Below are 14,950 nucleotides of genomic sequence, written 5' to 3'. Positions count from 1 at the left end.
CTTGCTATATCAGTCCTTGTGTAATAAAAAAATGTCTTTGAATGCAAATTAGAGGAATGAGACAGAGTTGATGACAGGTCTTTAATTAAAAATTGTGAAATGAGAGATTTGGACTGAATTATTCAAGTAATAAAATCTCATTATTGGGAGTCTGAGTGTACTTAGGGGATGCTTATTAGAATGTAATGTGGTCAGGAGAACTTTAATAGAGGAGTAGGCCCTTGTGCAGCCTTATCCATCCGGGCCCCCTTTGCTTTGCTGGCAGCCACAAAGCGCAAAAGAGTCTGGGTATTATTGGGCTCATACTCTAATGCGCAGTGTTGATTTACGGAAAGATGGTGCAGCGTCCATTTTCCTGGCAATTTCCGCAGCGCTGCTGCTTTTGTCGTGGAACTCCAGAGGCATACGTATAAATAAAATAAAATAAACATTCCAGTGATACATTTTTTTTTTTTTTGCCATGATAAGATATTATAATTATCAGGTCTAAAATCTGAAAATAATTAATGAGCCCCTAATTTAGTTTGTAAAATGAAAAGTGCACATGTCAAAAATAATTTTTGTTTTATCAATTACAAATTTGGATAATTAAAAACAAGATGTATCAACCCTCTAAACACTTTAGCAGGGTTTAAAGGGTTGCTTGGGTGTCCTAGAGTATCAGCATTTCTTTCATGGTACCCCCTAGAACAAAAGTTTTTTTATTGATACATTTGGAAAAGGAAGTTAAGTAAATTGTGTACTTGTCATTCTTAGGTTCTATTATGGGACTGCCCACATGTTTTATGGTTGGCAGTCACTAGCACTGCTTTTTCACTTTGATATAAGTATTTGACATGTCCTAGTCACAAGCCTTAGGCACCCCTGAAGGATCCTCTTGGCACCCCAGGGTGCCAGAGCACACAGTTTGCTATATACTGTATATTGGCTTACACTCATGTTACAATAACCATGGGTACAGATAGGGGGCAGGGATAAAGTACCCAGGGCCTGTCTGGAGGCAGATTAATTTACCTAATAAGGGCCCTTTTTCTGGTTGGTGCGGTAATATCCGCGTGCGTTCGGTCCGCCGATGTTTTGTGTCTGCGCATGTGCAGAGGCGTCTCTGCGCATGTGTGAACGGAACGCACGTCCAAATTCCGCATGAAATGTGTACACTACGAACCGGGTAGTGGAGAGGGGCGTGAAGGGCTATTTGGGCTCATTACCATATGTTTACACCCCGCGTTTCATGGGCGTTCCCATGAAAACGCTGGGCGTACGTATGGTAATGCGGTCGTGACGCACGTGTAGGGGGCAGACATATGACATTGCCGGATGTCAGCTGCCCGCCCAGATCCCTGCTTTTGCACGGAGAAATGGCCGTGTGGTCTGAGGTTGCGGGAGCTGCCTGGCCACTCGGTCCTGCATTCGATGGTCTGCGACCATCAAATGATGGGGGAGGTTCCCTGAGATGGAGGAGGTGTATTCATTAAAAATACACGTGCGGTCCGTTCGGACAGCTTCTTACCGCGTTCGGACGGAGTTGGCGATCCGTATGGAAGGTGGGGTTTAGGACGCACGGTGCTGGCCGCATATTCGGATCCGGCCGCACCGATCAGAATAAGGGCCTAGCGGCGGGATGTATCAACATACATCTACACCCTTCGCACGGCAGCCGCCGCGATGCTACCGCATATGTACTAACATATGCGGCCAGCATCGGGCTGCGGTAACGGAGACCCCCGCGATACCTGTGATGTTGGCTGCGGGGGTCTCCGTCACCTACCGGCGGCTGCCAGCGTCCCCCTGTGTCTCCTCCTCCCCCCTGAAGCCGGATGTCCTGCCGGCTGTGACACCAGGGGGAGGAGATGATCACAGGAGGACGGGAGGGGGTGGGCGCGCGGACGGCTTACGGCGGGCGGCGAAAGAAGCCCATAGGCTTCTATAGGGTATCGCCACCCAGAGGGTGGCGATACCCTGCAAAGCGAAAACGCTGCGGACGTTTATTGATACATAGGAAAATGCCGTAAAACGGGGGTTTTACGGCATTTTCCCTTTAGTAAATCTCGCCATAGGTGTGGCCATACCCCTTCCAGCAGTTTGGTATTTGCAATGGGATGTGGCTATTCCCCCCTCCAATCTCTGATGGGGGCTCTGACAATAATTGTGCCCTAGTCATTTCTGTATAAATCTACCGTCTTTATGTTAAATTAGGATTATAACATGTTCTATAGTATACAATTAAAATATGCATTTCAGTACAAAGCCACAATATTAGTAGTAAAATTCTTTACTCTTGAACATATCTTTATTTAGGTGGATGATGACCGAATGGACTCCATGTTCTAAGACATGTGGTAAAGGAACTCAAAGCCGTCAGACTGCATGCACCCAGCAGCTGAGAAATGGTACACTGATCACAGCCCGGGAGAGAGACTGCCATGGATACAAACCCCCATCATCCCAGCGCTGTGAGGGCCAGGACTGTATGACAGTGTGGGAGGCCGGAGTGTGGTCTGAGGTGTAGTAATGCACATGCAGAAGATAAATAGGATGGATCAATTTCACTGTTACCATATTCAGCTTCTAGATACATAGGGCCTTATTCTGGTGCGGGCGGGCCGTACGCGTACGTTCCGGGGTTTTTAATGATCTGCGCATGCTTACCATCTCCAATGCGCAGGCGCGAACACTCCACAACGCTTACGGACGTGCGAAAAAACCTGTACGCGAGAGTACGGTCATTGGGGGCGGCATAGGGGCGTGTTGAGGGGAGCGGCCGAAATAATGAGGAAAAATGGGCGTAAACATGGGCGTGCACCAAAAATGAACGGTGCTACTACCGCTCGATCGGCTAAAGCACCGTTCATTTCGGACACAAAACAGGCAGCCGCCAACCGCCACCTCAGACCACCCCTACAGATACCGCATGACAGCGGACGCCTGGGTTTGCTAATTTACGCTGATTACTACTCAAACACATACACCTGAATGTAATAAGCAATGCTGCAGTCTATTAAGTGAAAACCATTATTTCACTACCTGCAAGCCACACACAGCACTCAAACACCTTGGAAGCTTATCTTTCTATACTTCTCGACATTTAAAGGTTTGTTTAATTTAAGGTAAGAATCTTTGTAAGACCTGCTTATTTATGCTAAGGTAGGTATTTGTTAAACAGTTATACACATTCACTACGTGCTTTCATAGACTTTACACAGTAGCACACTCAATCTACACAAGTCGACATGTGTCAACGTTTTCACTGTAACATCAACATAAGTTGATCTAAAAGTAACAGCAATGTGGGGACACATAGATAGTGATTAAAATGCAACATTAGAACATAATAAATATACATGTAAGGAGGGTTAAAATTTATTTTTATTAGGGTGTTCATTAAGGTAGACAATTGAGGTAATATAAAACAATAATTGAATAACAATTAGAATACTTCATTTAATTGCCTTAATCATAGTTGAAAGCCTAGATTTGCAGGTCCATATATGTGAAGGGTATGCCAGCGTGCACGGACGTACGCTCACTCTCATGAGCGGTGACATACGCTGAGTTTTCCATTGAAAACAATAGAGACCCATCCGTGCACGGTGGCGTACGCTCAGATAGCCGCAAGAAGTCGGTGGGAAGACGGACGAGAAACGTCCGTAAACGGGGGCGTACGCTCTGTTGTACGCCAGTTGTCGGAGTCTAAGGGCTGATCCGTCCGTGTCTGTTGGCGTACGCTCAATTGTACGCCACTCCCCTTCGATGTTGTTTCTGGCCGTACGTATGCGGCAGATTTGTGGGTGGACTTAACCTCAACGGCCGCGTACGGAGAGCGTACGCTAATATGGAACGTACGCACGTTTGGCCGCACCAACCAGAATAACCCCCTGAGTCCCATAATAGCTAAACAATTGTTTCAGTATTCCATTACAATAAAAGAGGAAATGTTTCCTTGGATTAAGTTTGGGGTACAAGAAAAATGTTTCAACAGTATTTTATGTGATAAGGGATAAAACGCGTAACAATGTTACTATAAATTGCAGTATATGAAATTAAAATGTAAAAAAAAGTTGTATAAATTAGAAATGGCTAGACCTACCATGTAGCTAGCATGCAGTGTAAAGAAGAGGGAGGATTTTAAAGATATTTAGTTTGATTTTGTTTGTATTCTGCGACAATCGACAAATTGTTGTCTAAAAATCCTGGTATTTCTAATAGTCACTTTGTATGATAGCGCTATTGGGTGCATTATCTCCTTCACATGCACCATCTTACAGCAAACAATTACAGACACTTTGGCCCTTATTCAGATCGCAGTACAAATTTGTTCTCAAAATGGGCAAAACCATGTGCACTGCAGGTGGGGCAGATGTAACATGTGCAGAGAGAGTTACATTTGGGTGGGGTATGTTGAAACTAAAATCTAAATTCCATGTAAACATAATCCAGCATTTACCCTGCACAGAAACAAAATAACTCACACAAATCTAATTCTCTCTGCACATGTTACATCTACCCCACCTGCAGTGCATATAGTTTTGCCCATTTTAAGAACAAATTTATACTGCGATCAGACCTGAATAAGGGCCTTTATGTTGTACTATGTTGCAGCTGTGCCAGCATTTATAATGGTCACCGCTAATATGGGGCCTAATTCAGGTTCAATTGTAGTTCTGTGCACATAAGTGTTTTCACAATTAGTGTGGCCTACTATATTAGGCCCATGGTCATTATTTAGCAATGCTATTTACTGTACATATACATTTTTCAGTGCTCCTTAAAATGCGGCAAAGGTGTGCGCCATCGGACTGTAAGGTGCACAAACCCACGTAAGAAGTGCTTAATATCTACTAGACCACGGGAAATGGAAGACTGTGAAGACTATTCCAAGTGCTACATATGGAGGACAGGAGACTGGTCAAAGGTGCATTCATTTTAAGTTTAATTTTAATAAAATAATTACTTAATACATCAACTGTGTATTGACAGTAGAATGTGTAAAAAGATGCTCACAGTTATTAAAGAACCCAGGGTTTAGGGTTCTATACATGGGTTGGGTATGATATGGTGACATCATGTTGACATGAGAATGTCAACATTTTTATAATGTTGAAGAGCATTGTTTAGAACCAACCTTGGGATAGGTTAGAACTAAAGGGGCACTTGAAATGAGTGGTCTCTTAGTAGCTGCTGAAAACAGGTCAGTTACTCCTGTATATGCTAAACAAAGGAAAAACAAGAAAATAGCAGCGCTGTATCTTTAAAAAATTATTGAGAAATTGGATGATCTTTACAATAAATTTGATACTGGTAATAACACAGATAAAACATGTTAAAAACAAAGTATAATAACAGGTAAACCCCACTTCCACACTAGCTGCAGTATGAGGAGAGTCTGTTCCTAGTATGCTAACAGTAAAAGCAGTTGTGAAATTGTGCAATAGTTACCACTCCTGGCTGGTTATTGAAATGTGGTGATGGTATAGTCCATAAGTCCAAGTGGTTGGCCCAAGTCTTGGCACAATTAGGACACTTTGCTGGATAGGTCCCGAGTGGCCAGTTTTAGTGGTGACTGATGAGCGTTGATTTGAGAGATGTAAGTGCCCCTGAGATGGAGTGCGGGGTCACTAGACAAAGGCTGGATTCTGTTAGGCTGGTCTGGACTGCAATCCTGGAATAAGGTGGTTGACGGTGGGCTAGCACTTTCTGACGTGTTTCGCTGCACTTGGCAGCTTTATCAAAGTTGTTTACCTGTTATTATAATTTGTTTTTAACATGTTTTATCTGTGTTATTACCAGTATTAAATTTATTGTCAAGATCATCCAATTTCTCAATAATTTTTTAAAGATACAGCGCTGCTATTTTCTTGTTTTTTCTTTTTATAATGTATATTATGTAGACCAGGGGTAGCCAACTCCAGTCCTCGAGAGCTACCAATAGTTCACATTTTCCAGCTCACCTCGCAGGTACACAGGTGCTTTCATTACTGACTAACACATTTTAAAAGATCCACAGGTGCAGCTAATTACTTCACTTGTATGGACACTGTGAGGACATTCTGTGACATGGAAAATATTAACTGTTAGAAGCTCTTGAAGACTAGAGTTGGCTACCCCTGATGTAGACATTACTCATATAGGGGGTATTCAATCTCTATTTCCGACTGTCGGAAAACACGTGGATCGGTGAAAAAATTGCCAATCCATGTGTATTTTGTTGAAAATGGCCACAGATTCAACAATCTGGAGGCCGTTTTCAACACTGCAGATTCAACTTTTTAAAAAGTGGAATCTGCATGGGCGAAAGAAGTCTGAAAATGGATGAGATTGAATAGGTGAGTGCCGATATTTCCGACTGTCTGAAATATCAGTACACATTGCATACCCCCCTAGACAGTGAAGACCAGAGCCGAATTTCCCATTAGGCACGTGAGGCACCGGCCTAGGGGCGGCACATGTTTGGGGGCGGCACTTGGATGCCTGTGATAGTACTGTCAGCCCAAAATGTACCAATAACTGCAAAATATCCACTGTACTGTACTATATTCCATCTTAAATAGAGTGTAAATGGATAGGACATGCAGATACTGCCCCTATAAACTGTCCTACTTAGTAAACATTATTGTTGTGCCTAGGGGCGCCCTCCTCCCTAAATCCGCCCCTGGTGAAGACATTTATTGGTCCTTATTAAATAGGCTTTGCAATGGCAAGCTATCACTGGCAATATCCCAATGGTCAAGAGACTTAAATCTGCTTACTCCAGAGAAACAATGGAGAAGAACAGGGGTGACCCAAATCCCACTATGTGACTCTGGGTCAGGTGCGCCTGACGTGAGTTGTGATTCCCAGCTGCTGCTCAGTGACAGGGTAGTTAGTCCTGTACTGGATAAACAAAAAAAGAGAAACAAGGGGTTTGAGCAGCGCTAGATATAAATTAATATACTGTAATGTTTAGGTAGAAAATGAATGAATAAAGATTGGTTAGATCTAGTACAATTATTTATTAATTCTAAAAAAGGAAGTAAACATGTAGCCAGAATACATGGATATTCTTAAAAGCAGTTTAAAATGAATGTTCGTATCTCACCAAACCAGACCATGAAATGAGTATGACCAGGAGAGTCCCACAAGTCCCAACGGAACTGTATTAGTGTCCAGAATATGGCAATAGGGAGGGAGTACCAGATGTACTGTCCAGGAGCGGCCCAAGATGGCACGAATCACCGACTCCCTCCGCTAGGTGGAATATAGCGGGATGGTGTCCTCGACCTCTACCTTATTGCAATTTGTAATCCAAATTGGACGGGGGTCCGAATGGTGAACGAGCGGGTCTGCACTCCCAGGGTCTCTTGTTGTTGTAGGTGTCCTGAAGGAGGACAAAGCTGCCTTTGACAAAGCTGCCTGGAGCAGCGAAACCGGTTAGGATTTCATCTCTACCAATTCCAAAACCACCTACAACAACAAGAGACCCTGGGAGTGCAGACCCGCTCGTTCACCATTCGGACCCCCGTCCAATTTGGATTACAAACATCCTGCAATAAGGTAGAGGTCGAGGACACCATCCCGCTATATTCCACCTAGCGGAGGGAGTCGGTGATTCGTGCCATCTTGGGCCGCTCCTGGACAGTACATCCTCCCTCCCTATTGCCATATTGGGGACACTAATACAGTTCCGTTGGGACTTGTGGGACTCTCCTGGTCATACTCATTTCATGGTCTGGTTTGGTGAGAAACGAACATTCATTTTAAACTGCTTTTAAGAATATCCATGTATTCTGGCTACATGTTTACTTCCCTTTTTAGAATTAATAAATAATTGTACTAGATCTAACCAATCTTTATTCATTCATTTTCTACCTAAACATTACAGTATATTAATTTATATCTAGCGCTGCTCAAACCCCTTGTTTCTCTTTTTTTGTTACTCCTGAGAAATCAACCATTTTTGCCAGATTTATGTTATATTTTATGCACTAATTTATGATTACGCACATGACTATAGGGGGGAAATTTACTAAAGGAAATTTGTAAAAAATAGGTGTATTTGTATTTAGAAATACACTTATTTTTTACATTTACTATCCTGAAAATACGGCAATTCGTATTCGTATTGATGTGCTATCAATACGAATACGAATTGCCGTATTTTCGGGATAGTAAATGTCAAAAATAAGTGTATTTCTAAATACAAATACACCTATTTTTTACAAATTTCGGTACTTGTGTATTTTGGCGGCGCCCATCGCATCGCATACCATAACACATACGATGGTATGCGATGCGACGCAATATCGTACGATAGTGCACGATGGCATACAATTTTGAAATTGTATGCCATTGTACATGGCATACGATGCCATAGGATGCGATGCGATGCGATTAAACATTGTATAAGCACCCTAATGGGTGCTTATACTATGTTAAGCACCCAAATGGATGCTTACAATGTTAAATGCACCCCCACGCCACCCCCCACTATAAACGTGAACCCGAAGCGTGGCGAGCGCAGCGAGCCCGCGAGGGGCGGCGGTACGCGTCCTACGACCTTTTCATACCCCCACTATCCACGTCGGCGTGGAGTTGAGAATAGAATAGTGTGGCGAGCGCAGCGAGCCACCGAGCCCGAAGCGTGGCGAGCGCAGCGAGCCCCGCGAGGGGACGCGGATACCTTCATAGGTAAACGCGTCCCCTCGCGGGCTTCACAGGTGTCCGCGTCGCCACGGACACCTGTGAAGCCCGCGAGGGGACGCGTATAACTGTGAAGGTATCCGCGTCCCCTCGCGGGGCTCGCTGCGCTCGCCACGCTTCGGGCTCGGTGGCTCGCTGCGCTCGCCACACTATTCTATTCTCAACTCCACGCCGACGTGGATAGTGGGGGTATGAAAAGGTCGTAGGACGCGTACCGCCGCCCCTCGCGGGCTCGCTGCGCTCGCCACGCTTCGGGTTCACGTTTATAGTGGGGGGTGGCGTGGGGGTGCATTTAACATTGTTAGCACCCATTTGGGTGCTCAAAAGCACCCTTTAGGGTGCTTATACGATTTTTGGTCGTATAGGGGGTCAAAATCGCGTCGCATCGCATCGCATGCCATCGGGTGCATGGCATACGATGCGATGCGATCTGTTCGTCGTACGACGGACATCGGGGGCGCCGCCAAAATACACAAGTACCCAAATTTCCTTTAGTAAATTTCCCCCTTGGTGTCTAAAAGACAATGGACTATCAATGTGTTATCTACTGTCATTATTTGCTACTAAGAGCACAATGAAAAAATGTCAAAGTTAATGTAACCAGTACAAAAATGTATTCATCTTTTATGCAACACTGTAGTCAATGGTTACTTGCTTTGAGATTTTGTGTTGTTTTTGGTGATTGGGAAGTCATAAAAAATAAGGGAATAGTTCAAGAAAGTATACATTTTTATATTCAAGCAGCAATACATTGAAAAAGATGTGTTGTTATTAATAATTTATAAAGTTCTGTGGAATAATGTGTGTGCTATATAAATAACTGGTAATAAATAAAATAAATTGTTTCCAGAGTACCATGGAAACCACAGTCACATGGCACATGAAACTCCATTATCAGTATGCATGTTAAGTCCTCCTTTGCCTCATATGACATGTTGAGAGCTGTGAGCGCATGTGTTTGTAGCAGACTGACTTTCTATGGCTATAATTTTTTGTTTGACATCCAGAGAGATTTAAAAAGAATATACAAATTTGTAAAACTTTACTGTAGTAAGATATATTTTATGCATGATTGTCGCTGTAAGTATTTTAGTACTTCACTATATTATCTTGTACTACTTCAGTACTTCACTATATTTATTTTCTTGTACTACTTCAGTACTACAGTACTTCACTATATTATCTTGTACTACTTCAGTGCTACAGTACTTCACTATGGGCCTTATTTTGGTTCATTCTTTCTGACAAAATCCTTCTTAGATGGACAAAACCATGTGCACTGCAGGGGGGGCAGATGTAACATGTGCAGAGAGAATTAGATTTGGGTGAGTAATTTTGTTTCTGTGCAGGGAAAATACTGACTGCTTTATTTTTACACTGCAATATAGATCTCACTTTGAAGTAAAACCCCACCCAAATCTAATTCTCCCTGCACATGTTACATCTGCCCCACCTGCAATGCACATGGTTTTGCCCATCTAAGAAGGATTTTGTCAGAAAGAATGAACCAAAATAAGGCCCTATATTATCTTGTACTATTCAGTACTACAGTACTTCACGATATTATATTGTGTGTTCCATTCCACTGCACAACGACATGCAAAAGGTCGACATTAATAAAATTAATTTGTAGGAGCCCGTGTTTAGTGGTGTGGCCAATCTTCAGAGGTTTGGCTAACCATTGGAGAGTGCATGACCTGGTCCACTTCGATATATATATATATATATGGAGAGTATGGGGAGAATCAAGGCGCCTTACAGTAGACTAATATTTCTCAACATCAAGTATGGACGTATATGCAAAAATATACTATAAAAATGTATTTATTAAACCAAAGTAAAAGAATATGAATATAAAACAAAAGATTTTTTTGTATACACTTAATTCATACAATGCACAGAAACAAACACATGACACTTGTACAATGGGTTGGGATGGACAGTGGGGATGGGAAAGGTAAAATGGAGATGACACGAGAGTGGGAGGTAAAAGGCAAAAAATGGTATTAAAACAGTATGAACATATAAGAACAATAGGTCTATCCCCTTTGTTTAAAAAGTATGGTTAGTACTTAGCTGGGTATGGGGTAAGTGAAAAAAAGTTCAAAGTCTTTTTCGTGGTTGAAGACCTGGAGGTAGTGCTGCAGTCTCTTGGCTCAGTGGCAGAAAGGATTGGAGGGTAGTCCCGACGCGTTTCGTCCACTTAAGGACTTCTTCAAGGGGAGCAGAATATTAAGGTGTGATCAGTAAGGGTATTTATACTGTCTGTGATTACATGGGGGTGGGGTTAGGAACCGGAAGCGGAAGTGTCCGATTTTTCGTATTTTCAATGAGAGTAAAGTACTGAGGAAACATTTATAGCTATTACTGATAGATTCGGAGATTCAGTCTCTGTTGATATTGTCTAGTTGTTGTTGTTAAATCTGCAGTAAATACTGCTGTGATCAGTTAGAAAGTTCTCCGCTGGACCGGAAGTGCGTCATCGCACTGTCCGTCCGTGGAACGCGGAAGTAGATGTAGTTGAAGCGCACAAAGCGCTGACGCTGGAACGCGGAAGTTGAAGCCTGTGCCGAGCAGACGTTGGACCGGAAGTGCGTCTCCCCGCTGGAGCGCACGTAGCGCTGACTTTGGAACGCAGAAGTTGAAGCTTGTGTTGAACTGACGATGAGCCGGAAGTGCGTCTCCTTGCTGGCTGCCCGTGGAACGCGGATGTCTATTATATTGGAACGCAAGCCTTCTATTGGAATGTAGTCTTCTATAGGATCTCGATCGTCATACTTGTGGGGGCGGAGTTTTCCACTGTGAGACACAAACGTTGTCATGGTGATCCTCTAGTAGAGGCATATTTAGCTCTTTGTGATATACGTACTAAGGAACAGAATAGAGTATAAATGTTAATGAAAAAGGACACTTATTATAAGTTTGTTTGCCGCATGCCTGCATTTTTCATTCTTCATTGTCATATGGGTGACATTTTTGTGCTTGCGTGCAAACGATGGTGATCCCATGTGTTTTGCTTAATTTCATTATAAGGTGACAAACAAGAAGGTCCTGTACATATTTATATTCAACTGTGACATTACTATACAGTTATAACAGTATTTGTGACAGTGTTCACATAAAGTGGATGTGAGTGTGTGATAATAATATTTACAGGTGACAGAATTTTCATTCTGAATAAGACATATATATAAGAGTTTGTGGTTAGGAACCCTAAGATCTATTCCACCATAAAGGTGTAGTGAACATATTTGTTCTGTGTAGGCATAGTCCATTTTCGGTCGTGCTCTGAGTCCATTAACTGTATTTACAGTGGTGATTGTTTCATTTTTATTTGCTTTTATTCCTTTTGAGAATTTTCTGTTGAAGCTTGCTGAAGTATTCAGAATGTCTTTGTTCATGGTTAATCATTCTTTCAGTTAGTAGAGGAATGGTTCTGATGCCAGGTATTTTTGGTGTGTGTTTCAGGTTTTTAAGAGTTCGTGTGAAGGTGGGATTTTTCAAACATTCGGGTTAGTGTCTTCGGACATGGTGTCCTTTATATCTTCTGAAGGCCCTTCATTTACAACTGCCATCAGAGGTTCTTTAGACCTGTTGGTGTCCTTCCCTGTACATTTTTGCATGCGATACCCAATTTTCCCTGGTGGTCTCCCTCCCAAGTACTTGTTGGGCCCACTGCTTTTTAACTTCCGAGTTCGGATGGAATCGGGTTTGTGCAGAGTGGGATGGTCGCATTTTCTTGTATTGGGGTCACTTTCATACAGGCTAAGACCTCTGTGGTGTTGTTTCTTCAGAGGAATGGGGCTATTTCGTAGCTTTCATTCAGACCATGGGGTGACAGGGTGTTGAGTTCGTAAATCCAGAACATCTCACGTTGCGAAAGTCTCTTTGCTAGATCTCCTCCCCGTGGTCCAAGAGTGACGTGTTCGATGGTGGTGAATTTGAGGTTTTCTACGGATGAGTTATGATTATTTAAGAAGTGTCGAGATACGGAATGAGTTGTGAGTTTATTTTTGATGTATCTGATGTGCTCCTGTATTCTGAGTTTGAGTGGGCGTTTGGTCTTACCCACGTATTTAAGACCACATGGACATTCAATCATGTAGATGGCTGATGTGGTGTTACAATTGCAGAAATGTTTCTTTGTATATTTTTTGGTGTTGTTGTAGTTCTGAAAGGTTTTTCTATCCGGATGTACATGTTTGCAAATGTTGCAGTGACCACATTTGTATGTGCCTGTACATTTGGTTAGTGATATTTGTTGGGTAGGGTTGCTTTCAAGCAGGCTAGGTGCTAGTATCTCTTTGAGGTTTCTTGATTTTCGAAATATGACATGAGGTTTATTAGGAAGTATATCTTCTAGAATGGGGTCCATTTTGAGTATGTTCCAGTGTTTACTGATAGTTTGTCTGATCTTTTTTTCCTCGCAATTGAATTGCGTGATAAAGGCTAATGAGTGGTTGTTTTCTTCTCCTCTTTTGGGTTTGATTTTCTCCTCCAGTAGTTCTGCTCTGTTAAGTTCTTCACATTTAGTAATTGCTTGATGAATGATTTTTTCCGGGTACTCCCTTTCCCTGAATCGGTTGGCATAAATTTCAACTTGTTCTGTGCATGATATGGCTGTGCTGCAATTTCGTTTGATCCTGTAAAATTGTGAGAATGGGATGTTGTCTTTCCATCGTTTGACATGTCCACTTTTGTAGTGAAGGTAGCTATTTGTGTCAACAGTCTTAATGAAGTTTTTAGTTGTAATTGTCTTCCCTTCATTCGATAATATTAGGTCCAGGAATTCCACATGATCTTTACTTACATTGAATGTAAATTTCAAATTGTAGTTGTTATTGTTGATGTGATTAATGAATTTCATGAAGTCTTCCAAGTTTCCGTCCCATATAACAAGTATGTCATCTATATACCGTTTGTATATATGTATATTGTTTTTGAAAGGATTGTTGTTGTAGACGTACTGGTCTTCCCATTTGCCCATAAGTAAATTTGCGAAGCTTGGTGCAAATATTGTGCCCATGGCCGTTCCGCAGATTTGTAAAAAGAATTGGTCCAGGAATTTAAAATAATTATGAGTTAGTATAAACATGATGATATCACAGATAAAATTGATATGGGCAGTGGTTAGATTGGTATCTTTTTCTAAGGCTTCTCTGCAGGCTTGAGTTCCTTTTTCATGTTCAATCGAAGTGTAGAGTGAAGAAACATCTATGGTGGCCCATAGGAAGGTGTCCTGCCAGGTGACGTTTTTCATGATTCTCAGTACGCTAGATGTATCTTTCAGGTATGATGGTAATTCGGTAACTTTGTTTTTGAGGAAGATGTCAACATATTCAGAGCAGTGTGCCGTAAGTGAGTCGATTCCTGCTATTATAGGTCGGCCTGGTGGATCTTGCAGCTGTTTATGAATCTTTGGGAGATGGTAAAATATGGGTATGACCGGATCATTATTGAGTAGATATTGGTATTCGGATTTTGTAATGATTTGTTCATGTAGTCCTTTCAAGAGTAATTTTCTTAGCTCGTCTACATAGGGCTCGGTTGGGTCTTTAGGTTGTGGTTTATATGATTTGGGGTCGTCCAATAGTCTTTTTGCCTCTTTTTCATATTCTTTTCTGTCTTGTATCACCAAGCCTCCTCCTTTTTATGCTGGTCGTAGAACTATTAGTTTGTTTTCTTTGAGTTCTTTTAAGGCCCTTTTCTCCTGATTGGTGAGGTTTTTCCCGATGTTGGTGGTCTCATTGTTGTCTATGAGATCTTTCTTAACCATTTCGTAGAAAATAGGTATGTGGTTTCCCTTTGATTCAAGCGGATAAAATTTCGATGTACATTTTAGTGAAGATTTAGATTGAGACTCATAATTATTAATTATCGCGTTCTCATTTTTGGCGAAGTGTCTTTTTAATGTCAGTTTTCTGACATATTTGTTCAGATCTAGAAACATTTGGAATTTGTTTGGTTTTTGAATAGGAGCGAATGATAAGCCTTTGCTTAACAATGTTATTTGTGGGTTTGTGAGGTTTTGAGATGAAAGGTTAAATATGCCTTGTTTTTTTGGTTCTATTGTTTTAGATATTTTCTTTTTGTGTCTCTTCCTCCCTCCTCGTTTTCCTCTTCTATGTACCTGCGTTTTTGTGGAGAGGCTATTTCTATACGTCCTCTGTGGTTGTATCTTTTGGTCGTATCTCTTGCTGTTGGTGTTTGTCCCGGGGATAAAAAATCATTATCACTACATGATTCCAGTCTGCTAAGTGCTGAGAATCTGTTG

General features: G+C 42.0%; 1 protein-coding gene and 1 pseudogene across 2 annotated transcripts in view; one reads left to right on the top strand and one right to left on the bottom strand.

Moving 5' to 3' along the window:
• ADAMTS19 (ADAM metallopeptidase with thrombospondin type 1 motif 19) overlaps positions 1-14,950 on the top strand; it is a 166,813-nt gene that overhangs the window by 135,202 nt on the left and 16,661 nt on the right. Inside the window, exons 20-21 of one of the 2 annotated variants that reach the window (XR_014446790.1) lie at positions 2,299-2,453; positions 4,760-4,912. Coding sequence is in view for 1 of the 2 variants with exons in the window: in XM_083151549.1 (XP_083007675.1) it covers positions 2,299-2,503; positions 4,760-4,912 (358 nt within the window). In the remaining variant the exon portion in view is untranslated. Of the gene's footprint in view, positions 1-2,298; positions 2,504-4,759; positions 4,913-14,950 lie in introns of both variants that reach the window. The other variant, XM_083151549.1, reaches the window with a different exon arrangement.
• Positions 12,295-12,413, bottom strand: LOC146039591 (5S ribosomal RNA; annotated as a pseudogene).

The sequence above is a fragment of the Crinia signifera genome, chromosome 1 (genome assembly GCF_055691185.1).
Source record: "Crinia signifera chromosome 1, ASM5569118v1, whole genome shotgun sequence".
Lineage (NCBI taxonomy): Eukaryota > Metazoa > Chordata > Amphibia > Anura > Myobatrachidae > Crinia > Crinia signifera.
Note: the sequence above shows the minus strand (reverse complement) of the source record. Positions and strands in the feature narration are given on the sequence as shown.